This window comes from Mytilus edulis, chromosome 10 (genome assembly GCF_963676685.1).
Source record: "Mytilus edulis chromosome 10, xbMytEdul2.2, whole genome shotgun sequence".
Taxonomy (NCBI): Eukaryota; Metazoa; Mollusca; class Bivalvia; order Mytilida; family Mytilidae; genus Mytilus; species Mytilus edulis.
In genome coordinates, this window is record NC_092353.1 from 10,191,612 (window position 1) to 10,218,292 (window position 26,681).

Consider the following 26,681-nt stretch of genomic DNA (forward strand, 5'->3'; position numbering starts at 1 on the left):
GGTGGAGTTTTTGATCCCCGAGGGTATCACCTGCCCAGGATTAAGCACTTCAGAATTATCATTAATTTGGTCTTTAATAATTATACATTAACTGTTTACCAAACTTTGCCTCATTGAAATACTAACTTACATTGGATTTTCTACCTCAGGAATAGATTACCTTAGTTGTATTCGTCAAAACATTTTGGTCCTCAATGCTCTTCAACTTCGTATTTTATTTAGCGTTCTTAACTTTTTGGATTTGAGCGTCACTGGTGAGTCTTTTGTAGACAAAACGCGTGTCTTGCACAAATACAAAATTTCAATCCTGGTATATGTGATGTGTTTATTTATTTGATATTATAATTGAGAACAGCTGAAACGCAATGCAAGAAATGGTGTTGTATCCTTATGGTTTTCAAGTTTACGAGACCAAAACCAATCTTGTCTCATCAGTCAAAAGACTGTTTGGTGTTTTTTCCACCTTTTTTGACAAAGATGAATATCAGTTTTCAATCAGATGAAAGATATAAAAATAAAATCAGACGTTCAAATATGTACTTTTTTCAAAGATTGAACTTTAAGACAAACATGTATATTATTTCTATAATTTGTTAATCTCTTTCATATGTTTAATGAGTATTCGTGCAACTGATTTGTTTCCAGTTGTTTCCCTTTAACTACGAAATATTAAAAGTAGTACAGATTTGTATAAATTACAACATCAAAATATACATTAGCCCTCAGTTCATTTATAAATTAAGGAATGTATCTCCCTCGTGCAAAGCTCTGATTCCTTTCACGGATTTGGCTATACTTTTTGGACCTTTTGGATTATAGCTCTTCATCTTTTATATAAGCTTTGGATTTCAAATATTTTGGCCACGAGCATCACTGAAGAGACATATATTGTCGAAATGCGCATCTGGTGCAAGAAAATTGGTACCGTTAATTTTATTATATTGTTTTTAAATGTGACCTAATATATCTCTTTTGAATAGTTTCTTACTTTCTTATTAGCTTTTAATAGCCTACCGTGCGGTTTTGATTTGCACAGCATTGAAGATCGTACCTAGTGTATCTATGCACTCATCGTTAAAGACTTGCTTCGTTGCATTTCGGTTTCGTGTGCATGTAGCGTTTTTGTTTCGTGTATTGTTTCCATTGTTACAGTAGTAATGTATCAGTGTTCTGTAAATGTGCTTTCAGATGACGCGTACATTCTTATGTTTATCATAACTTTAATAATAACACTTCATAGATATTGTCCGTCTGAAGCCTTTTCTATGATCATATAGATATATATTTATATCTAATTTCGGTTTTATAAAAGATATTAAAATGAACTAATTTATTTTTTAAAGTGGAAATGAAAATGAACTGACGTCGTTTTGGGAATTACAATGAACAAGCTGCGGTGTTGTATGATGATTTACAATAAACTGGCATTGACGTTATAGTGGAAATGAAAATAAACAGACTGCGATATAATAGTAGATAATATCATTTCTGTACAAAATTTATTAACATATTTCGGTGACAGAATATTAAAGAAACAACACTGCAGTATAAAATATAGAGATGAACGAGTATGGTCGAATTTTAAATTTACACGGTCTAGAGATGTTCTTTCAGATAGATTTATTAGATAATATTTGTTATAAAGACAATAGATGTCGATGGCCTTTTTGTGGGTTTATTCAGATAGACATAACATATTTAAACTTGATCACATTGATACAGTGCTACCCAAATATAACTAGTTACACGCTTCATAAAACAATATAGATATTTACTTTGTAAACATGAAAATGCTTCCATGTTTGCACTGCTTTAGTTACAGTTGATAAAGTGACAATAAGATTTCACAAACTTTAATGGGACATTTTAGTTATAGAAAATGTTCCTTAGTGATTAGTTGTTAAATCTATTGATAAACTTTCATCATGTTTTCAGTTTTGAATTGTTCGATGATACTATTCTGATAAAGTGGAATATATTGTACAAAGGCTTTACTCTTCAATGAAAAGAGAGGATGACATCGCTTGTGTTGACCAGAAGTACCAGCGCTAGCGCAGATTTCTTTGGTAAGTAGCGCAAGATTTTATTTGTATTTCTGTTTGTAACCACTGTTATGTTTGTTAATGATACGTATTGTTGCTACTTTTATTTTGTAGACAATGCATGTAGTTTCGCCATTAGGTTTACATTCTGTATTCATAAAGTGACAATATATCTTGCATATTTATTAATTGTTTGTACAACTACTCATAACAAATAAGACAAACGGGTTTAAACTGAAATCTGTACCAGGATTTGTAATTCTGCATAACTCTTTCTTTTCAAACTAATTGCTTGCACTGCATGAAGAAGAATTGTACATTGCTAGCATGTATATATGCAGTTATTTAATATCCGTACCAGTTTAAAAATAATAAACGTTTGGAATTTACAAATAGTCACAAAAGAAAGTGAAAGGGATATTTCCTTTATCATTGTAAACATTAAGGATGTCAACTCGGTGAAGAATTACTAATCCAGTACTCGTTGGTTTTACCTAGCGATACTCGAAAACTTGTTAAGTAATATATCTTAAAACCGGGAAAACAAACAGTGTAACAATGAGTCAGTACGTTACCAATATTTCGGGAATGACAAAAGTCACACTGAGCCGACAGTCGCGGCCCAGAAAAGCTGTTCTGGTGTGTAGCTCACCACTTTTAACGAAACATCTCGCTACTCAGTTCTTATGTCAAAAATGACATTTTCGGAAGCATTTCTCAACGGCAATGTAGAATAACAATTATTCAGTGATTACTGTTAAATCATCCGTTTTGCTTCACTGGAGAATCAGTTTTATGAAAACAGGGACACTGTCCTACCAGGAAGTCCAATATTAATTTGATATTCGATACTCGGTTCTACCGAACGATACTCGAGTAATCGAATACTCGATAACATCCCTACTGATACCAACAATAAATACTTTTAAAATATATTAGATATTCTAATCGATATATAAGCTGGATCTGTCATTTTCTTTCTCATATATTAATGTTTTCATAGTGTTAAATATTGCATAAAAGTTAAAATACTGCAACAGTCTTGGCATCATGGAATGTTTTAGTGTAACCTTCAATGTTACAGTATTGTCAAGAGGAATGAATATCATAATGAAGTCCGTTTAAGATCACAATCCATTTCTGTTGACACAACTACAGATTTAGTCCATTCGGAACCTTCTACTGGCACTGGGCTTAGATTCGAACGTGCCGCTATAATGTATATTGCTAACTCCAATAGGTAATCGTTCCATGACATTGTCCTGAAAAAATAAATAACTTGATGAAAATGTTTGATGGAATATATGGAGTAGATGTCTATAATTATTGCTTATTATGAAATGAAAAGAAAAGAAGGTGGTAATATTATGTCAAATGTGAAGGGACAAACTATCAGAATTGATCTGTCGTTTTTCATTCGTTTTCGTATTCAAAGCTATGAACAAATTGTTGCTTATCAATGTCAGAAAATTGACAACGGATATGATAAAAGTACTCAAGTATTATATCTATCATGTTTTAAATGGTTATATCAGGATGTGAATTGTCTCCAGACTCATGTAGATTGGTCTTGCATTGTTCCGTCTAGCCGTATCCTCTCAATGCAATTGATCTTAAATCTTAATTATATAATGTTGCAATAAATGGACGACCTAGTTAGTGGATACGTACTTAACGTAAACTCTTAAATCGTCTGTTGTTCTATCAGTTATATACGAAAAGTGATTGTGAGCTTGTTAAGCATGTACCAGGGAGTACATGTAATATACAATTTTAGTGGTTAAAGCAACTTAATATCATATGCGGGTTGTCATGATTGTGACGGAATGTATTAAATTCATTGAAAGTATAGCATATTGTAGGGTTTGCATGCCTCTATGACATGATCAATTTAGCTAAATATTACGTTTTTTTTCTTTTTATCAGGCTTTACTTTTTCAAATTTACTTGATGTTAATTCTATAAATAATCCGGTTTAAAAGATACCTTTCGCTGCTGGTTTCTTCGTCCATAGTAAACGTTAGATTTTCTGTAATCACCTTGCCTATATCTTCTGTTTTTACTTGTGACATTATTGCATATCTAAAATTAAAATTTTTAAATTAAAAATGATTATTCGACCGTTTACTTCCGATTTAAAGTGCACATGTATTCCTTGTTAAACGTCTTTAGCAAATTAATAAATCTCTGTTAGTGATTCAAATATAAAATGTTGTAAATAAATTCAAGACTCTGTCACCTTATCTGAAAAAAAAACGTATTTGTAGGGTCTGGACGGGGAAAAATCAGCATATTAGTATTCAGACATTAATAATTTCGCAGACATGTAAATTATATAACTTTATACACCGAATAGTCTTTCACTTGCAGTCTATTGAGACGTGTCACTTAATTATGGCCGGTGTTGGATGTAATATCTACCCAAAGTATTGAGACTTGTCACTTATGGCCGGTGTTGGATGTAACATCTACCCAGTCTTTTGAGACTTGTCACTTATGGCCGGTGTTGGATGTAATATCTACCCAGTCTATTGAGACTTGTCACTTATGGCCGGTGTTGGATGTAATATCTACCCAGTCTATTGAGACTTGTCACTTATGGCCGGTGTTGGATATGTAATATCTACCCAGTCTATTGAGACTTGTCACTTATGGCCGGTGTTGGATGTAATATCTACCCAGTCTATTGAGACTTGTCACTTATGGCCGGTGTTGGATGTAATATATACCCAGTCTATTGAGACTTGTCACTTATGGCCGGTGTTGGATGTAATATCTACCCAGTCTATTGAGACTTGTCACTTATGGCCGGTGTTGGATGTAATATCTACCCAGTCTATTGAGACTTGTCACTTATGGCCGGTGTTGGATGTAATATCTACCCAGTCTATTGAGACTTGTCACTTATGGCCGGTGTTGGATGTAATATCTACCCAGTCTATTGAGACTTGTCACTTATGGCCGGTGTTGGATGTAATATCTACCCAGTCTATTGAGACTTGTCACTTATGGCCAGTGTTGGATGTAATATCTACCCAGTCTATTGAGACTTGTCACTTATGGCCGGTGTTGGATGTAATATCTACCCAGTCTATTGAGACTTGTCACTTATGGCCGGTGTTGGATGTAATATCTACCCAAAGTATTTTTTGTATGGATGAAAAATATGAAGCATCTTTTACAATTTGCAAGTACCCAATTAAAGTAGTGTACTATTTAATATGAAAGTTGAATGTTTTTTATTATCTTGATTTTTACAATATATTCATGGCCGTATATTCGCTTCAGCTCGAGAGGAATGAATATATGCCTAATCAATAGAATTACCGAAATATTAATCTCATAATGGCGTTAGTAAAATTTACGAAGGGATTATTTCAACTTCAACCTTTGGGAACTGTTGGTTTAATAGCTAGCTTCATTCTTAGCAGCAATTATCAATCAAGGAAATCATGATAAGTAATACAAGCCCTGGAATATCGTAGCAGGACAGTAGCAATTGGGACATATAGCTACTCCTTAAATAGGCACTGCTGGGATGTTGCTACATATAACTAGAAAGTTCATAATTGGGAAGTAGAAATCATCACTTTTGTCGTAAAGTTTTGTTTTCAACCAACCCTCGTTGTCTATGTTTAGATATAAGTCAAGATATGAGGCAGACTGAACTGTATCTGTTATATCCTTTGTCGCAAGTTCGATGGGAAGATGCGTTCAACATAGTCACCAAATTTAGAATCATCTTTATAGCGAAAAGTAAAGTTAAAGGATACTGCTACTTTCTTTTTTCTAAGATGTTTCTGTATGAAGTCAGCTTTATAACAATAAAGGAACTAGTATGCAAGAAAAGGGACACAGTTGATTTCATTGGAATGCCGATAGTTTGTTGAAAAAAACCATCTAACAAACATAACAAATATGTTATTAATCAAGAAACAATCAAAATGTGTTTATCTAAAGTTAAAAATGTAAAATAACATATCCTGCTATTTGAAATACCATCTTACCCATGTAGTGTTTCGTCTGGTTCAAGAAATAATGTATACCATGTTGCTATGGCCTTTCGTGCGTTGTGCTCTGATATTACGCCATCATGTGCCTCGTCATAAATCTGGAATAGTCGTCTAGCTAGTTCTATCTCGCGTTTGTGTAGTAAATGTAGCAATGAGTTCTGAAATTCCAAAAACATGTTTCAAGTTATATTATGAAAAGCATATATACAAAGCAAATATGAAAAAAATCGTAAATATACATAACGAAACCACTAACTCGATTTCGGTCTGAAGACCATAAGAAGGTATTACTTATTTTAAACGAACTAGTTCCTTTACAAAGCTAAATAAGTAAAATGTTTGTTTATTTTGTTTTTAGGTCAAATGAAAGCCTTAAGAATAAGGACTACTGTAGAATCAGTGCTGAAAGTTTCTTTTGAATGATTTAAAAAATATATGAAATTGAAACACATGTTGTTCGTTCCTCAGATCAGTGTCTGTTTTCCTACCAACCTTCATTGAATCAGTATCTTCAATTAAGCAATTTAAAAAAGATTTTCTAATTTTTCAGCACAAGCAAGGATAACATATAGTCTTGGCATAAAATTACTTTATCTAAACGAGTAACAAAATAGCTATGAATGTTTGAAATTCAAGAGTTTAACATAGAAAGCAATAGGGCTATAATTTCGAGGTTCTAGTCCTAAATTTAAATGAAACATGTACAAAATGGTTCCCAAAAATCACTTAATTTTATTTGAATTTGTGAATTATACAAAGGCTACGTCATAATATGATGTCACCACCACCTAACGCTTTGCTCAATTTTGTACTTTTATGTTCTCCGAAACTAATTATCAGGTATCTATTGGATGAACATATCAATGATTTACGATGTACATTGACACCTTCTGTTATATTCCATAATGTGAAATCTTCTCAGACGTTAGGAATCAATATTTATTGCCAATGAAAGACAATAAGTGCTGAAATTATTCCTTAAAATAGGCACTAATCATATATTTATATTGTATTCAAACATTAAAGTGTATTTTCGTCTGATAACATATCTTATGATCTATCTTGGTAGGCTTAATTTTGATTGCCTGTCTAAATGACAAACCCGTTTAAGTCATTGCACTCACGAAGAGAACTACATTAACAAGGTCACAGAAAGCAAGCTTATAGTCCTTGAAATAAGACTGGTAACCACACGCCCTTTTAAAGATTTAAGGTTATCTTAGTGGTTATAAAAATATTCTTTATATATGACAATTTGGCCCTCCTTAATGTTTTATACTTCTTCTTGTCCCACTGTTAATATCGACGATATATTAGTATTTATTATACCTTACATATATTTTAAACAATTCTATTGGGTGAAACGTTATCACGTGACATGGAATAATTCTGTTGTTTTTCATTCAATTGCAAGGAAGGACGAATAACCCTAAAAATTTGCACCAGCGGTGAATAACCCTATTATTCACCGGTGAATAACCTTTTCAGTTTGTTGATTTGTACTTGAGTTACCTCCCATGAAAATGACGTCACAGACGTAAATAAACAAAATGGCAGCGTTCACGTTACACTGGAAGCCCACCGAGAGAAATGGAAATAAGGCAGTGGTCGTGAAAAGAGTGCCAGCAGCCGTGTCTCTTATAAACGGTCCTTTTCAGGGCCATCAATATTTTACAAAAAGATTCTACCTTTGTTGTACATTCGAGGTATTCAAGAACACAAAGCCGTTAAAGGTATTTTCAGCTTGTGTGTTTGTGTTGACTGTTGTGTAAAGTCCAAAGAAGTGTTCGAAAGGCCTTTCCAATGTTAGTTCGGTATAATAAAACAATTGTGGCCCCTTAGAGTCGATGAATATCCAAAATTGTCAACCCTTAAAAGTTATTTCACTTCGGGCTGCGCCCTCATTAAAATAACCTTCTCGTGTTGACAATTTTGGATATTCACCTCTTCAACGGGCCATAATTGTATAGTATATGTCCCTATTGAACTACTATGTAACCTATCTTCCACTATATGCATGTGAAACTAACGTTTCCTAATGAAGATGTTAATTAATTCAATATTCTGTCGTATTACCACGGACAAATTTACTTGTACAATTAAAGCTGTACTTACTTTATGTCTTTGTTGTAATATTCGTGTTGTTTCAAAATTAAGGAACTCCCACCACGTGATGGACCCAGTGCTATCTTTATCTACCCGATGGTATGTCCTAGTTTCTTCTTGAATCTGATCTCGTTCCATTTCAGAATTAGTCAGTTCGTTATACACTCTTTTTCGAAAATCTAAATAATCCTCTAATGATATACTGGAATCTGAAAATATCAATTAAAGTCCATGATAACTTTATATTGAAATTTGAGAGGTGTTTGATCTACAAAGAGTAGGTGTAAAACTAATTATATATCTGACATTTAGTGTTGACTAATACGATGGGAGCAGTCCGATTTTTTCTCTTGATGAATGTAAGCCCCCTTTAAACGCAAAAGGAATATTCCTGAAATAAATTTTAAAACCACTTCGGTTTTGTGCATTGTCAAAGGCCGTACGGTTACCTAAATGTGTGCGTCCTTGTCCTTATGTCTCTAGTGTATAATTGTCTCATGTCTTCTAAAGAAAACATAAATAAGATGAACAAATATATTGTTGAAGCACTGTACAGTCGGTTAGATGGTAACGATTACCGTGGTTGTATTGTTGAAGCACTGTACAGTCGGTTAGATGGTAACGATTACCGTGGTTATATTGTTGAAGCACTGTACAGTCGGTTAGATGGTAACGATTACCGTGGTTATATTGTTGAAGCACTGTACAGTCGGTTAGATGGTAACGATTACCGTGGTTCGGTACTGAAATTTATCATAAACAATATCCTATGGCAGATTTCTAATTGCGTAACAAATAAATACTATGCTAGAGGTGTGCAATGTCAGAAAGTCAAAACCATTCCCATGATATGCATGCCTTTATTTCCCATTTTAGTTATATTAGTAAGGAATGATGCCATTACCGGCAACAGAAAATATTTCATTTCTGCCTGAATTATTTCTCGTCCTAAAAAACGATCGTTCGTACAAGATTACCCTTTGAAGTACATTCTCCGAAGAATATAAACGGCGAAAGTAATTCGTATAAACGATGCTACAGTTCTGGCATCAAATTAATGAATTCACATTTCTGGATTAACCAAACTCGTGGGTTTTGTGTTCAAACAATAATAACGCTATGACCATGAATCTTCATACTGTACATCTTTCCTTGGTAAGAATGTCGGTAGCGCAGACATTTTAAAATGTTTGACTGACAGTACACTATTTATTACTATCTAATTTTACTGGGAAATAAATTATTGTCATCGATTTTGTTATAGATCAATGAATGAATGATTGTCTTCTTTGTCCCTGTTTTATCATTTCTTGCCTTTGATAATAAATCTTGTATTTTTCATAATTCCTACATATTTTCTGTATTTAATTCTAGGACAATTACAAAATTAATTTTAAAATTTCTGATTTTCATCTGTTTCACGCTGTACATATTTTCAAACATGATGAGATGATATTGTTATACTAGTTATATACGGCTCTCCACTGTCACTTTGAATATGCTTGTGTTCGTTGCAAGTGTTACACCGTAGTGTCTTCTTAATTATTTTTGGTATTTACCAATCTGACCTAGGCCTGTTTCTATGCTTCCCATACACTATCCAACAACGCTCCATTTTATTTTTATTACATCCACCAATGAAATGCTTTCAGAGGTACGAATATCTGGTTTGGTTATAAACTCATTACAAACGGAATATCACATCCTAATTTTAACGGTGATGTTATTTATATAGCACGTAGAATAAGAAACGATCAATGTTAAATTATCGAACCAGTTTCTACATTGGCTAGAGGTATAGGGGTAGGGTTGAGATAAAAAAAAAAAAAAAACAACAAAAAACAGGAATACCCCGCCGCATTTTTTGCGCCTATCCCAAGCCAAGAATCTCTGTCCTTTGTTAGTTTTGCATACATTTCAATTTTAGTTTCTTTTATACATTTCGGAGTTTAGTATAACGTCCATTATCACTGAACTAGTATGTTTGTTTATGGGCCAGCAGAAGCACGCCTTCGGGTGCGGGATTTTCTAGCTGTATTGAGACCCATTGAGACCCATTGGTTGTGTTTTGCTCTTTGGTCGGGTTGTTGTCTCTTTGACCCATTCCCATTTCCATTCTCAATTTATCATAAACTTATATTTAAAAATAGTCAAAATATGTACAAAATATGTACAAAAATCTTTGAATATTATATTTTCGTTACATTGATTTTGTTGTGCATATATGGTAAAGCATAACTTGTATTTTTATAGTTATGAATACTTACGATCCTATATCCTATCAATACTTATAGTTATGAATACTTACGAATCTATATCCTATCGATACTTATAGTTATGAATACTTACGATCCTATATCCTATCGATACTTATAGTTATGAATACTTACGATCCTATATCCTATCGATACTTATAGTTATAAATACTTACGATCCTATATCCTATCGATACTTATATTTTTGAATTGCACATTGATCATGTTTTTCACCGACTGCAATTGGTGTCTTTACACTAAATGCATTAGATGCGATATGATTGATAGTTTAGATGGAAAGCAGGATTTGTTTATCAGTTTGAACTAGATTTTAGTAAATGTGAGTACTCTTAGATACGTAATTCAAATGTGTCTGTTGTCTTTCTGCTCTTTGTTTTATGCCTAGCTACGATTTGTGGAGTGGCGTCCTTTCCAATGATATTTTCGTTTGATCGTATTATGTCTTGTTACATCACTATCATAATTTAATGGAAGGTTGAGCCATCACACACACACACACACACACACACATGTTTAACCCTGCCACATTCTTAATTTTCCAGTCCCAAGTCAAAAGCATGTAAACGAGATTAGTCAGCCAATAAGGTTAGGTATAGTGATGATGTACCTAACGTTTTATATACATTATTGTTCCTTGTATACGAAATAGAAAAAAAGACAGTTCAAATATCTCATCCAAAATAAACACTGCAATAATTATATCTGGAATTTCGTTAAAATCGTTTTCTGCTGAAGTGCAGCAATTATAGTGTTGGGTCTAGTCCATTGTTCAAGGACAGTAAAAGTAATAATATAATTACGTTCTACATGGAATATGTTATACATGCTTACCTCGCATGACTTCGTGTCGTTCAAACATTGCCATTAAATTACACATTTCTTCTTCTGTTAAAACATTACTCAGGTTGTCCTGTCAAAACATTGAGAGATAATTATTACGATCATTTTAAATATTGGGCAACTGTGGTCGCGATTTTATGATATTTCAACAACGTGCTCACTAATTCTAAAGTATGAAGCCAATGCTGAATTCCCTTTAAACTGAATTTAATGTAATTCTGACATTCGTCTATCAAATGACAGATGAGAATTGGCTGAGAACTAAATTTTACAACAAAAATTATCTCTTCGATTTTCTATTCTGAACTTTCCGTTTCCAGTAGTAACTGCATATGGGTTCTCCCAGTTTCTGTAATTTCGTTGGTCGCTTCTTACGGAAGGAATGGTTCTTTTTGGCAAAGTTGAAGTCATCTCTTCCATTCGCTTGGTGTGTTTTAGATTTTGATTTCGCCATTTGATAAGTTGAATAAGGGACTTTACGTTTTAAATTTTCATTTGAATTCGGTACTTTTGCTATTTCAATTTAAGATAACTTACACTTGTACTGTAGGCAGTATGAGCATACAACTGACAACACTGGGCATATCTTACTTACACATTTATGACAGCTCCATCCAACAGGTTTCACGGCTCGTTTTAACAAAGCCGAGGAGGCAGGATCTTTGCACTGTCCTAGTTTCCTCAGACAGCCTTCGTGGTAAACTTTGTAGCATATACGACAAGGGTACGTCTCACGACCGGTATAGACGCTGCATACATGACAGAGTTCCTCCGGTTGTACCTGAAAAGATATATCATAGATCATTGTTTTATTCAAGCTGTTTACGGCAATATTGTCTGATCTCTAAATATTTTTTTTATATCTTATTTTTTTGTTTACTTTTTGTTTGAATTTTTTTCTCACTAGAAGTTAATTAATTATTTCTAACTTGATTATTGCACAAATAGTGCATTTCCCGAAAAGATGCAGAAAATACTACTAATAACATGTTCTTAATTCACCGAATTGTTTTCTCCGCCTTCATTTCCATACCAAAACAATAACGCCATGGTAATTATTGGACAGAATCTAACAATGTTTGATCATTTTATAAATACGTATTCTCTTTTAGACAATATTACTTTTTTTTCTTAGATTAAAGATGAAAATTGCGTGATTTTATGTAATATTACATCATATAGACGATATAGGAATTCGCTTAAGTGTTGCTGCAGTTCACGCGGGAATTAGTAATAATAAAGATTGATGTTTTGAACCTGTCGTCTGCTGGCGAAAAACATATACAATATTGCATAAATGAATTTAATCATTCCTCACGGGTACACGTCTTCCAATGTGACTGGATGATTTATGAAACTACTGCTGTGTTCTGTTTTCTTAGAATTCTCATTTGTTATTCTATTCTATTAGATAAATTAATGTGTCTCTATTTAGTTGCACCGTAAATGGTCAACACTGCTTTAACAAAAGGTCATTGACAACATTGTGAAGGTTAAAGCAGACGAACTTAGCGTTTCCCGTTTTTCCTGGGATTGTTTTATTTTGATAAATGTGTACCGCTGTACATACATCACTATTTTATTTCTGTAATCCTTCGTAAGATGAACAGCTATTTCAGTAAGCATTCATCTTTCACTTACGGATTACTACATTAAGACAGTTAAAGTTTTATTTGGTACTGATAGAAAAACATTTCTATTATTATAAGACTATTGTATTGTAATAAGTAATTTTGCTTCATGTTAAAAAAGAGATATTGTTAGTGCGGGACTTCTGTTTTGTGGGACGTGCATTAAAAAAACGTTTATTTGCAATATCTCAGAAAAAAAGTTGTTTTTTCAAAGGGAGGTGAATAAAGTTGGTGTACGTATAGATTTGGGTAAAAGAAATCAATGTTCTTAGAAAATCTTGTTCCTGTGATTGATTTCCCGTGCCCCAAAGTTGAATGATTGGTCGTTAATGTGTGTAAATGTTAAGGAAAGTTAAACTGAATACAGATGTTTTACGTCAGTTCCAAAATAAAAAATTTTGATCTCGAAACTCCCAGATAACTGGAATATAAATAATCTTTTTAAGTTTTGATAGCACTTGCTTGAGGTAAAAACTATGTTTCCATGTCGATTATTCTACAGAGATTGTTAATGGACATTGACCTTTGAGAAATTGAATATTGTCCATCTAGTTCATAGAATTATACATTTGTTGATATCAAAATTATTTAACTTCAAAGGTCCAGAACTCAAAAGTTTATCATATCTTTTAGCCATGTACATGTATCATGTAGGACTACTAGATTCACATGTAAATATTTTGCCGTAACCTGAAATAGTACGTAGCTATAGGCGTTGTGAGAATTAAAGCCCACAAACTACACCCCCTTCCCCACACCCAACCTTCACATACATGAATGACAAAATAAAGCTATGGCTTTCTTGGAAAACTTGAAATCTAAATCGAATTGAGGTTAAAAATAGGTAGTTCAAATGCGGATACAAAACTTGTACATAAGGTCGAACGGACAAACAAACCAATTCACAGACTCCGCTATCACTATATAACTTCTGGTTTAGAAAGTAGGGTATGAAAAACCTGGGTGAAGAATGCAAGAATGACAATACTAGTGAGTCGAAATATCGATGATTAAATTACCGAAAACAATAACATTGGCGATGATGAATCAATAGTTCAAGGAATAAGACATCATTATCTTCAATTATCAATAGTATGAACAAAGTATGGAATAAAAGTTAGAATGAAAATGGTGAACGTGACAGCATTTACTCAATAGAATAGGCATAAAATACATTTCAGAACATAATTTACAATGTCAAGGACATCTTGAATTAGGAAATTACCCGCGTCATATACGAAAGTAATGGACTACTTTGCCATGCGAATAACTTCATTAAATGCGTAATTAATACTTTTTAATCTATTTTACTGACATCAAACTTTAACAAAATCAAACTGCTGGTGTATAAATAGATCTTTTAAAATGAAATGTGGTTTGAATTTAACGTATACTGCCACGAAGGGACCTCACTGCATTAAACATCTTGATTTTTTACAATCCAATTTATCAAACCTATACTTAATGTCAGTAATGTTCATTATTGAATGTTTAATCAAAAAAAGTAGCCGTTAAAATCCCTTTAATACAACGACTACCAGATAAATTTCACTCAATGTGCTTGAGGTTTCCGGGATTTAAAACACAGCTATTTTCGGTTATGTTATTAGTGTTTTACTGTAACTGAAAAACAGCCATAATGTTGATACTTGACATGCTGAATCTGTATGGGTACAATGTACTTTACTTTACTGAAAAGTTATTAAAAGGACAATAACATATCTTAGTTGAAGAAAGTCGACAATACTATGACAAACTATGAAAAACGACGAAAAGGCAAACATGTCCACTCGAAATAAAGGCACGAAATAAAGGTCATTTAAAAGCAATCTGAAAAGGCTCCTGACTTAGGACAGGTGCAAACAAATGCAGCGGGATACAACGTTTTAATAGGTACCAACCTTCACCCTAACTTGAAACAATTGTGTAACATCACAATATAGAGAGACAAACTATAAAATATTAATTGAAATGGTTTAATTCAATCAAATAACAAAAAACAAAATATAATTGCTGACGTCGTATTTTGTACTCGACCTCTCGAGATTCTATTCCAGAAAAGATCACAGCTCTCAAACAAATTATTTACTATCAATTGTTTGTATTTTGCCTACTTCGGAATCTCTGTCGTCAAACATAATTGCGGTTTTGTGCCTAATTCTATAGATGAATTCTATCAAATTACATTACAGAAACTGATTATTTATAACATTTTCGTCATTTTAAAACCCACAGATGATCATTTGTAAAAGATGTTTTTGAAAAGAGACATGAGTTTACTCCCGACTTTGGTTGCAGGATTTTCTAGCTGTTTTTTTTTTTTTTTTTTGCTCTTTGGTCGGGTTGTTGTCTCTTTTGATATATTTCCCGTTTCCATGCTCTTTCCATTTTGATAGCTATATTTGGTTTTGAGAAGTTGTTCCCATAATTGCATTCACATTGAAGAATAACGTTGCCTTGAAAAAGTTGCTAAGATAAGAAATACATATTAACAAATGACTAACGATATATGATTTGTGATATAGCTTTGTTGACAGAAGTAAATTAAAATAACTCATAGATGTAGAATTTTTATTAAGCCAGTGCTTGATGAATGTCTGCAACATCGATACACAACCTTAATTATAATAGTTATACTTCAAAAGGTTGTATTATTCTTGACCTCTGTCCGCGCAAAATATACATCTATGTCCAACTTGGTCAAATGATAGACATTAATAAATTCCCCTATACAATTAGGAATTGAATACAAGTAATCTCCTAAAAGCGTACAGGCAAAACATTGAAGCACAAAAGAGAACATTTACCTCAACACAACACTTGGCTCTAACTTATTAGATTTTCGCATTACTACAACAATAACCTTCAATGTTTACTCAAAGTCATAATTGACTTATGAAAAAGAATTGAGATTACAAAATACAAGGTTGAGTTTCTTAGACATTCGTATCTCGATCCTTTCTGTTAGTTTCGGGAATACGATTTTAAGGCAGAGCTTTGACAGCCTCTAATGTATTTCTTCTTACTTATTAGATTCAAGGGGAGCAATAGTGCTGATATTTTAATTCACGATGTTAAATTTCCCATTTTTTAAATTCTAATTCGGTGCCTTTGGCTGTTTGTAATCTGCTCTTTGGTCGGGTTGTTGTCTCTTTGACATATTTCATTCTCAATTTTTAATAATACTGTTGAAACTATGTTAATTGCATTGAAGTTTATTAGTTATAGTAGTTTTTTCCTTGTGTTACCGAATTGATTGGTTTATGACATAATATAATGGTATAAAAAAAAACCTGACTTGGGAAGTAATATTACAAAGTAGGATGCGAACTCATTATTTTCATAGTTCGAAAATTTATCTTTCATTTTCAGAAATGAATCACGACACGCACAAAATTAATTGAAAGAGTGTTTTCTGACAATTGATATAAATCCAGTTCTGTGACTAGAGTACATTTTTTAATTTTTATAAGTTTAAGCAGAATATGCATCGTAGACCATTTGTTAGATCTTTGTAATCTCCAAAAACCCGTATGTAGTGATGCCAATTAAGACAAACTTCAATTGTTAAATGTATACAAATATGTTAAACCAGTCGCATTTTTTCTATACCTGTCCAAAGCTTGTGGTCAAGTGGATGTAGTTGGTTAATTGTCATAATTGTTATTTTTGTATGATGACCCTGTTTTGTTGTTTCGCATTTTGTTTCCTGAGACACTTGATAGCTTACTGTACATAGCTTACTGTACAGTATGAGTTATGATCTTGTGTTTTCTGAGACACTTGATAGCTTACTGTACAGTATGAGTTATGATCTTGTGTTTCCTGAGACACTTGATAGCTTACTGTACAGTATGAGTTATGATCTTGTGTTTCCTGAGACACTTGATAGCTTACTGTACAGTATGAGTTATGATCTTGTGTTTTCTGAGACACTTGATAGCTTACTGTACAATATGAGTTATGATCTTGTGTTTCCTGAGACACTTGATAGCTTACTGTACAGTATGAGTTATGATCTTGTGTTTCCTGAGACACTTGATAGCTTACTGTACAGTATGAGTTATGATCTTGTGTTTTCTGAGACACTTGATAGCTTACTGTACAGTATGAGTTATGATCTTGTGTTTTCTGAGACACTTGATAGCTTACTGTACAGTATGAGTTATGATCTTGTGTTTTCTGAGACACTTGATAGCTTACTGTACAGTATGAGTTATGATCTTGTGTTTATCTTGCTTTGGTGAAGACCCTTTGGTGGCAATGAGCTGTTTTTTTTGCTATTTGGTCGAGCTGTCTCTTCAAAATCATGGCAACAAATTGACCAAATAAAATAAAAAAAGATTTTTACTTAAAACTAGCTATACATCACAGATATATCTTTTAGATTTGTTAACTTGTTTAGTATTCTGAGTTACATTAACTGATTTGATATAACTGATACTGCTGAAACATTGAGTAGGAACAGAACTATGGCCGTCAACACAGAAATAGGTCTATATTAGGATGAAAACGGTAAAAATAACTTTAATGAGTTACACAACGTCTATTGAATGATAAAGGGTTAGGAAAGAGGATCCCATACCACCACTAAAACAAACTGCAATTGCTGCACCTAATGTTATCTGGTGAGATGTAACCAAATCAAATGTAATTAGTGTCTATTACCATAAACAATAATCAATAAAGGGTATGTGTCTGCTGGAATGTTATACATGATAGACCATGATGTTTATGGTTTGACGAATTGTATTAGATTTAGTCTGCTATTGATCTACTATAGGTATCTTTTTGTTGGGCTTTCCAACAAGATTTTAATGTAGATCATAAAGTATTCCAAACGAAGATCGGACTTTCAATACATTTACAAAAACTGGAATAGCATCCTTTTGAAATTAAATTGCTCTGTGTCAAAGTTAAGGTTAAAACTATATCATTGCTAGGTGATTTCATTAGTTTTGAACGTGAATGAAAAAAAGTATTTACTGCCTTATGAAATAATAATTCGAATCAAAAAAGGTTTTTCATTTTTCTGTCTTTGCATAATTCGTAACGGCTATTTGATTGATTCAAAGAATTACTTAAAGGCCTTTGTCAAAGTGTGTCAAATGATATAATTACTTACAATGCAGGAAGGATATCGTTAAGGGTTGAATGAGAGGTTTGCACGTGCTTTAGATAAAATAGGTTAAAAGCAGGAAGATACTTATATGATTAACTTATTTTACGAAAATCTGTGTTCAACGAATGAACTTGACAAAAAATAGTTTCGTCGAATCCATTTAATTTTATACCCATTAAATATGCTGGTTGGTTGTTGTCTTAAGGCTCATTAATGTAGAGCATATACATGCGTATGTCTTAAAATTTGTTTAGTAATGCAGAAAAGGTTGTCGCTACTGCAACTTTATCTGCATTTTGTAAAAGTTCCAAACGGTAAGCATGATAATGAAGAGCTGCTCATTTCGTGTATTTTCATATCTGATGGTAGGTGTGTGTTCATGTTTGATTGCAGACTATAACAGCGTTGCCATGTAAGTGCACTCAATACCGAAACCGAATTGAAAGATAAATTCAAATTATGGAAGTCGTCTAAGTTTCAGTTAAAAAAATAGTTAACGTTATCGAATGACTCATAACTGGCATCATGCTAATAGGTTCTAATGTTATAACAAGCATTTATTTGTTCCTATCCTATTTGTAAAAAAAAATACACATAATTATTAATATAAAAAAAAACGTTTCGCTTGGCGGAATTGTATGTATGTCAAATGAAAAACTAGTCAATGCTCATTGTTGAAGGCCGTACGGTGACCTACAGTTGTTCATTGTTGAAGGCCGTACGGTGACCTACAGTTGTTAATCACTGTGTCATTCTGGTCTCTTGTGGAGCGTTGTCTCATTGGCAATCATACCACATCTTCTTTTTTATATAAACAAAAACATCGAAGTCAAATAATCGTGTAAGCATGAACTCCTAACAGATTAAAACAAGGCATACCGACGATGTAACAAAAAACTTCTACGGCTAAGCGACTACCAAAAAGTATTTATCCAGTAGTAATTGGCAAGTAGATCAAAATCGAATTAGACATCGACTGATAGAATATGTTACTAATAAAGAAAGGGAAAGTGACAGAAGGAAGAATCATATACCCATGCTTGCCCATTTGTAAAAAGATGACCATATTTTGTCTATAACAACCCGAAAATTATTAAGATAAAAAAGAAGAAAAGATACACATGATCTTCCCCGATTGAAGCATGCGTTGCAATAATATGTTATCCCAAATATGTTATTACATTGTCGGTATATCTTGTTTTACACAACATCAGTCGCTTCCATCTATATGTTATTACATTGTCGGTATATCTTGTTTTACACAACATCAGTCGCTTCCATCTATATGTTATTACATTGTCGGTATATCTTGTTTTACACAACATCAGTCGCTTCCATCTATATGTTCGTGCAGTGTTTGGCTCCTTTTTCTATATACTTCATTACATATCGAATTACAAGGTTGTCATATAATATGATAGAGTTATAAATGTATAAATGTTACATAAACATAAAACCTAATAATGAACATATAACACGACCTTGAGCCACGTTCTATCTCTCGAGACCTAATCAATCATGTAACATATTGAACAGACAAAATTGTATTTTATTTTTATTCAAATGTTTACGAAACATTGACTCATCAATAAATGTTTGTACTTGATATTACATAAACAAAATATAAGTTTGAGGCGCTTTAATTTTATAACTGCGATAATTACTTCATGATTGATTAATCAACCAATAACTATTTATTTTAATAAAAATATAATGAAGATAAAGCATGCCATCAGATACATAGATACTAAATTATCGGTGAAAGTTTCATTGAAATCAAGTCTTTGGTTTAGGGGTGACACTTGGATCAAATGAAACGACTGACACACGAAATAAACGCACGTGTGGATAAACTGACAAAACGTTCACTATAAAAAGCCGCTTGCTAAGTAAAAGAGGTTTTTCAAAACTTTAGACATATAAATCTTCCAATTATTACATTACCAAGAAATATCAATATCGAGTGCTCAGAAGTTATACAATGTCATGTAGATAATGGAAACAATAATATTCCATAAACCAATATAAGACAGACACATTATCTTGCTCCAAGTTAAGTACAAACGAACATAAAGATGGCGGGAAATAATTTGTTTTTTTTTATCTTTATTATATTAAGATGAAAAGAAGCAATAATCTCAACTTAACAATAAATGTTTATATAAGTATCTAGTAACATCTCATAAAGATTTTACAATAGGTTGCACGAAGAGTATTTAAAGCATTTGCACAATAGAACATATACGGTAATGAAACATGGCTCCCACATGCTAAGGAGCAACAACATACATTCTGACTTCTTGGTTGGAACACAAATCGTTTAATGTTTATATAGCTACCCTGACAATGTAGCTACACTGACAATGTATACAGAAGAATTTTGTGAACGTATCTTTGGAATTATAGGAATGATTGAGATTAGTTGCTTGAGAATTATAGGAATGATTGAAATTAGTTGCTTGGGAATTAAAGGAATGATTGAGATTAGTTGTTTGCGAATTAAAGGAATGATTGAGATTAGTTGTTTGGGAATTACAGGAATGATTGAGATTAGTTGCTTGGGAATTAAAGGAATGATTGAGATTAGTTGCTTGGGAATTAAAGGAATGATTGAGATTAGTTGCTTGGGAATTAAAGGAATGATTGAGATTAGTTGTTTGGGAATTAAAGGAATGATTGAGATTAGTTGCTTGGGAATTAAAGAAATGATTGAGATTAGTTGCTTGGGAATTAAAGGAATGATTGAGATTAGTTGCTTGGGAATTAAAGGAATGATTAGTTGCTTGGGAATTAAAGGAATGATTGAGATTAGTTGCTTGGGAATTAAAGGAATGATTGAGATTAGTTGCTTGGGAATTAAAGGAATGATTGAGATTAGTTGCTTGGGAATTAAAGGAATGATTGAGATTAGTTGCTTGGGAATTAAAGGAATGATTGAGATTAGTTGTTTGGGAATTAAAGGAATGATTGAGATTAGTTGCTTGGGAATTATAGGAATGATTGAGATTAGTTGCTTGGGAATTAAAGGAATGATTGAGATTAGTTGCTTGGGAATTAAAGGAATGATTGAGATTAGTTGTTTGGGAATTATAGGAATGATTGAGATTAGTTGTTTGGGAATTAAAGGAATGATTGAGATTAGTTGCTTGGGAATTATAGGAATGATTGAGATTAGTTGCTTGGGAATTATAGTCAAGTTTACTAAAAGGTATCATTTTCAACTGTCTTTTTATACTTGAAGAATTTACCACAAGACGTTTAGCGCAAATTAATCAATCTGTCTTATCATTTCTGAAAGGAAGACTATTGTAATTAATATTAAAATCAAAGTCATAATTCTGAAAGATGATACAGAGCCAGTAGTTAAAGCTTGCTCCCATGGTGAATTGTGGTGTAAATATATCGCCATTTATATCATAAAATGTTATTTTACTGTTTACATATTCATTAGTCATTGGAAAATACACATTTTATACTTATAGGAATACAATTATAGGCACTTACAACTTTTAATAGTTATATTAAGATCATAAAGTATATACGTCTTCTCTGCGTCATCTAATTGATGTAATTATATCCTTGATAACTTAACAACACGGAGTTTAAAAGTTTCTGAAAGTATATGGAATTGATTTAAATTCAAGTTGTTAAAATTACAGAAATTTTATTTGACGATTTTAAGTATTGAAAAGAGTTATTGTTATGATTTTTACCAATAATTTGTCAAACAAAGAACGAAAATGAAGACATGCATCGTTTAAGATCCCCCGAAGAACAAAGGAGTTTTATACAATTATATTTATGTTCAAAATGAAACCTCTGACAAGTTGTTTGCTAAATTGTATTGTAACCTGACCATAGCTTCGTATATATATATATATATATGTAATTTCGAGTCAATTTATTCCCCAATTGGTTGTTATTGACATATAATATTTCATTTCAAAATAATAAATATAAATTTGATTGATAGGTATGAACATCAATATGTTATTTTCAAATATTACCGTTTTACTTATATGAACTCATGTGAGGAAGAAACCAAACAAATCAAAATAAAAACAGAACAAAAGCAGAACAAACAGAACTAACAACCTACAGTGGAGATCAGTTCTAACCTCTCATAAATTCTGTCAGAATCTGTCAGGAGAACTGTTCTAGAACAGTATGTAGAACTGTCAGCCTGACACCTTTTAGTCAGTTCTAGGTTAGAACTGTTCTAGCTAGAACTGATTTGGTCAGTTCTACCTAGAACTGATTTGGACAGTTCTAGCTAGAACTGATCCTGACAGTTCTACCCTAGAACAGTTTTAGACAGTTCTAGCTAGAACTGGTCAGTTCTACTTCTAGAACAGTTCTACGGTTAGAATTGATTTCAAATTCTACGGCTAGAATTGATTTATAAATTCTACGGCCAGAATTAATTTATAAATTCTACGGCTAAAATTGATTTATAAATTCTACGGCTAGAATTGATTTATAAGTTTTAAGAAATATTTGTCTGAATATAAAAGCTTCGGCAAAATAGCGATTAATATTATATAGAGTTTTGCTATTTTGCCGGTTTTATTTCAGATTTATAATCGGCAAGAGAACATGTTTAACCCCGCCATATTCTGCATGTATGTGCCTGTTCCAAGTCAGGAGCCCGTAATTCAGTGATTTTCTTTTGTTGATGTGTAACATAAAATATTTGTTTTTCTTTCATTTTTTGTACATAAATTAGGCCGTTGAATTGTTTTACATTTGTTATTCTGGGAGTCAGGATGGCTCGTTATCACATAACAAAATTAGCTGACCTCATTAACCAAATGTAATATTTGTTTACGAGTAGTTTTCATACCTCGGACGGACCTGTTTAACAAAAATCTTTTGACCACATCAAGGACGTATATTAGATATACGTTATTAGATATACGTCCTTGACCACATCAATCTGAACTGACATTATTTGCTCTTTCTTTCTGCAAATCTATATAGCTGCACAGTACTTCAGTTTTAATTTTAGGTCAAGAGGGACTGTACTATACAAGTGATCACAAGTTACAGCAATATTGGAAAACAATTTTGTTCGCATCAATTTATAGTGCCAGCATGCAGGGGCAGATCCAGCCATTTTAAAAAGGGGGGGGGGGTTCCAACTATATGTTCCCATTCAAATGCATTGATCGTCAAAAAAAGGGGGTTACAACTCCTGAACCCCCCCCCCCCCCCCTTGATCTGCCAATGAGCATGTCCTCTTTTTATTCAAAATTTTGAATCGTAAACAAATATCAGTAGTCTTCATACTTCAGACTGAGTCGTATAATAAAATCTTTTGACTGTTTCAACCAAAACTTACCATATTTGCTTTTTTTTTATGTAAATCTTTTTTTTCTCGCATCAATTGAGAGTGCCAGCATTTCCTATTTTTATTCAAAATATCGCATCAGAAACAGATCCAGCCATTTTAAAAAGGGGGGGGGCGGGGGGGTTCCAACTATATGTTCCCATTCAAATGCATTGATCGTCAAAAAAAGGGGGTTCCAACTCCTGAAACCCCCCCACCCCTTGATCTGTCAATGAGCATGTCCTCTTTTTATTCAAAACATTGAATCGTAAACAAATATCAGTAGTTTTCATACTTCAGACTGAGTCGTATAATAAAATCTTTTGACCGTTTCAACCAAAACTTACCATATTTGCTTTTTTTTTTATGTAAATCTTTTTTTTCTCGCATCAATTGAGAGTGCCAGCATTTCCTATTTTTTTTCAAAATATCGCATCAGAAACAAATATCAGTAGTTTTCATACCTCAGACTGACAGTAACATGTAATCATGTAACAAAATTATTTTTCTGCATCAATCAAAACTGACCATACTTGACAGCCTCAACCAAAACTGACCATATTTGACCGCATCAACCAAAACTGACCATATTTGACCGCATCAACCAAAACTGACCATATTTGCTTTTTTTTATGTAACTCTTATAGTCGCATAGTAAATCTGTAATATTTTTATGTAAGGATGGATTGTAAAATCATGAAAATACAAATGATAGAAATATTGGAACACAATGCTACCTAATTTCATTTGCATCAATTTAGAATTCCAGCATGTCCTCTTTTTATTCAAAATATTGCATCATAAACAAATATCAGTAGTTTTCATACCTCAGACTGACTGGTATAACAAAATAATTTGTCCGCATCAACCAAAACTGACCATATTTGCACTTTATTATGTATATGATGTCAATCTTAATAGCCGCAAAGTAAATCACATATATTTTTATATCAGGATGGATTGTTTAATATAAATGAAAGCAATATTGGAAAATAGAATTATGCTCACATCAGTTTATAGTGCCAGCATGTCCTCTTTTTCATCAAAATTTTGAATCGTAAACTAATTTCAGTAGTTTTGATATCTCAGACTGACTCATGAATATAACAAAATTATTTGTCCGCATCAACCAAAACTGACAATATTTGACAGCATCAACCAAAACTGACCATATGTGACAGCATCAACCAAAACTGACCATAATTACTCTTTGTTATGTAAATCTTAATATATATATAGCCGCATACTAAATCACTTATAGTAATACATATTACGATGGATTGTATAATTCAAATGACAGCAATATCAATGAATAGTGGAACACATTGGCTACAAAAAAATTTCCACATCAATTTAGAATATCAACAAGTCCTCTTTTTATTCCAAATATTGAATTGTAAACAAATTTCAGTGGTTTCGATATATCAGACTGAGTGAGAGTTGTTTTAACAAAATTATTTGACCGCATCAACCAAAACTGAACTTATTTACACTTAATCATGTACATGTAATACATGTATATGGCCTCATTGTAAACATGGTAAACCAATATTATTTCTATGTGAGGACGGATCGTATGATAAAAATGACACCAACTTTGAAACACAATACACCTTATCGCTAATCCTGGCTGACCCGGCCTCTTGAACTTTTGAAGCATACAACAATGACTTTTCCATTGTGGCGTCAGATATTTTGTTTTATGACGTCAATATTGTACGGGAACCTGTGTGATATCCAGTAATGGCAGACAAATAGCGACAAGGTGTATTTATACCATATCTAAGAATTTAGCATGCCATTATTTCCTCTCTGTATCCATAATAATGAACCATCATTAAACATGCTAGGGTGACTTTTGAACATGTTTAAGTCAGTAGTTTGTGATGGTTTTTTTTTTAAACAAAACTATTTAATGGCATCATCCAACACTCACATGACTGATTCATATACTTTATTTAAAAAATAAAATAAAAAGTACATGTATGGGAAGTTCTCTTCTTCATTGTTCTTGGAATAGTATACTGTTAATATAATTTGAAGAAGGCAAAGAAACATGCATGATTTTGTTTGTAGCCGAACTTCCTAGGGCAAATGTTTCATTCATGTTCAGATCCAGTATATTTTTCTGAGTTGCAGACTCCCAGATATCATTTATAATCTTTATGGATAAGTCTGGCTAAATTGACGAGATGGTGCAAATGTATATATATATAGTTTTTTTACGTTGTACAACACTTTTTTCATTAATATCCCATAATTCATCCACTGTACAATACATGTCTCTGTCAAAACAGAATCTTAAATGAATGTAAATCCAAGGCAAACAAGGTAAATTTATCGTAATACGATTAAAATTCCATGAATTAAATGCAGAGTTTTATTTAGTAAGAGACTGTTAAAAACGGGGAAGTCAACGAAGAAACGTAAACAATGATGTTTCCGTATGCAATCTTATAAAAATATTTCTCCGATGAGTTGGGTAACCATCTATTCACACTTCGATATTTTTACATGTAACGTAATAAAAGTCGTTTGATCAGTAAAAAATATAGAAAATCTGCTTTTTAATATATAGCAAAGTAATTGGAAGTGATTTATTTCTTCTAAATTCTAAAGTGTCCTTATTGCAGTGACGTCATTTAGAACTGTTCTACAGTCCTGACTGATTTAGTCAGTTCTGCTGACAGTTCTACGGTTAGAAGTGATTTGGACAGTTCTACCTAGAACTGATCCTGACAGTTCTACCCTAGAACTGATCCTGACAGTTCTACCTAGAACTGATTTAGTCAGTTCTACCTAGAACTGATTCTGACAGTTCTACTTAGAACAGTTCTAGGGTAGAACTGTTCTAGGTAGAACTGTTCTAGGACAGGTTAGAACAGTTCTATGACAGAATATTCTGACAGTTCTAATGAGAGGTTAGAAGTGATCTCCACTGTATGTAGTTATTTCATATCTGTTTCTTTTATATGACAACGTGTTTTTTTTCATTTATTTTCTCATTACCCCTATCATTGTAATTTTGTGTCATTGTTTTTTAATAGAACTTTTGTGTAATTAGAAATATGCTTATCTGTAACATACAGAGAAACATAAACATACAAAGCATTCTCCAGTAATTATTGGCACAACAACACAACCTTTTCTTTATGAATATGACATTGGATTTTTGTAGTGTTTAAAATCTGATACATTTGTCAGAGAATACAGAAATAGCGTGATGAATGGCTATTTAAACTGAAAACAAATATAGTTTCTTTCTAATATGATGTTTAGTTTGAGATTAAATCTTTTAAATAACATATAATACTATCAGATA

At 32.6% G+C, this 26,681-nt stretch overlaps 2 protein-coding genes across 4 annotated transcripts in view; one reads left to right on the forward strand and one right to left on the reverse strand.

Moving 5' to 3' along the window:
- The first annotated feature begins 1,734 nt into the window (after positions 1–1,734).
- LOC139493389 (spermatogenesis-associated serine-rich protein 1-like) overlaps positions 1,735–26,681 on the forward strand; it is a 69,915-nt gene continuing 44,968 nt past the window's right edge. Inside the window, exon 1 of one of the 3 annotated variants that reach the window (XM_071281761.1) lies at positions 1,735–2,066. In XM_071281761.1, coding sequence (XP_071137862.1) covers positions 2,015–2,066 — 52 coding nt within the window. In that variant the 5' untranslated portion in view covers positions 1,735–2,014. The remainder of the gene's footprint in view (positions 2,067–26,681) is intronic. The other 2 variants (XM_071281759.1, XM_071281763.1) reach the window with 2 other exon arrangements.
- Positions 2,211–26,681, reverse strand: part of LOC139493388 (PHD finger protein 24-like) — a 31,028-nt gene continuing 6,557 nt past the window's right edge. The window contains exons 2-7 of the mRNA XM_071281758.1: positions 11,873–12,058; positions 11,269–11,347; positions 8,171–8,370; positions 6,050–6,213; positions 4,029–4,124; positions 2,211–3,304 (exon numbers count right to left, since the gene is read on the reverse strand). Of these exons, the coding sequence (XP_071137859.1) occupies positions 3,148–3,304; positions 4,029–4,124; positions 6,050–6,213; positions 8,171–8,370; positions 11,269–11,347; positions 11,873–12,058 (882 nt within the window). The 3' untranslated portion in view covers positions 2,211–3,147. The remainder of the gene's footprint in view (positions 3,305–4,028; positions 4,125–6,049; positions 6,214–8,170; positions 8,371–11,268; positions 11,348–11,872; positions 12,059–26,681) is intronic.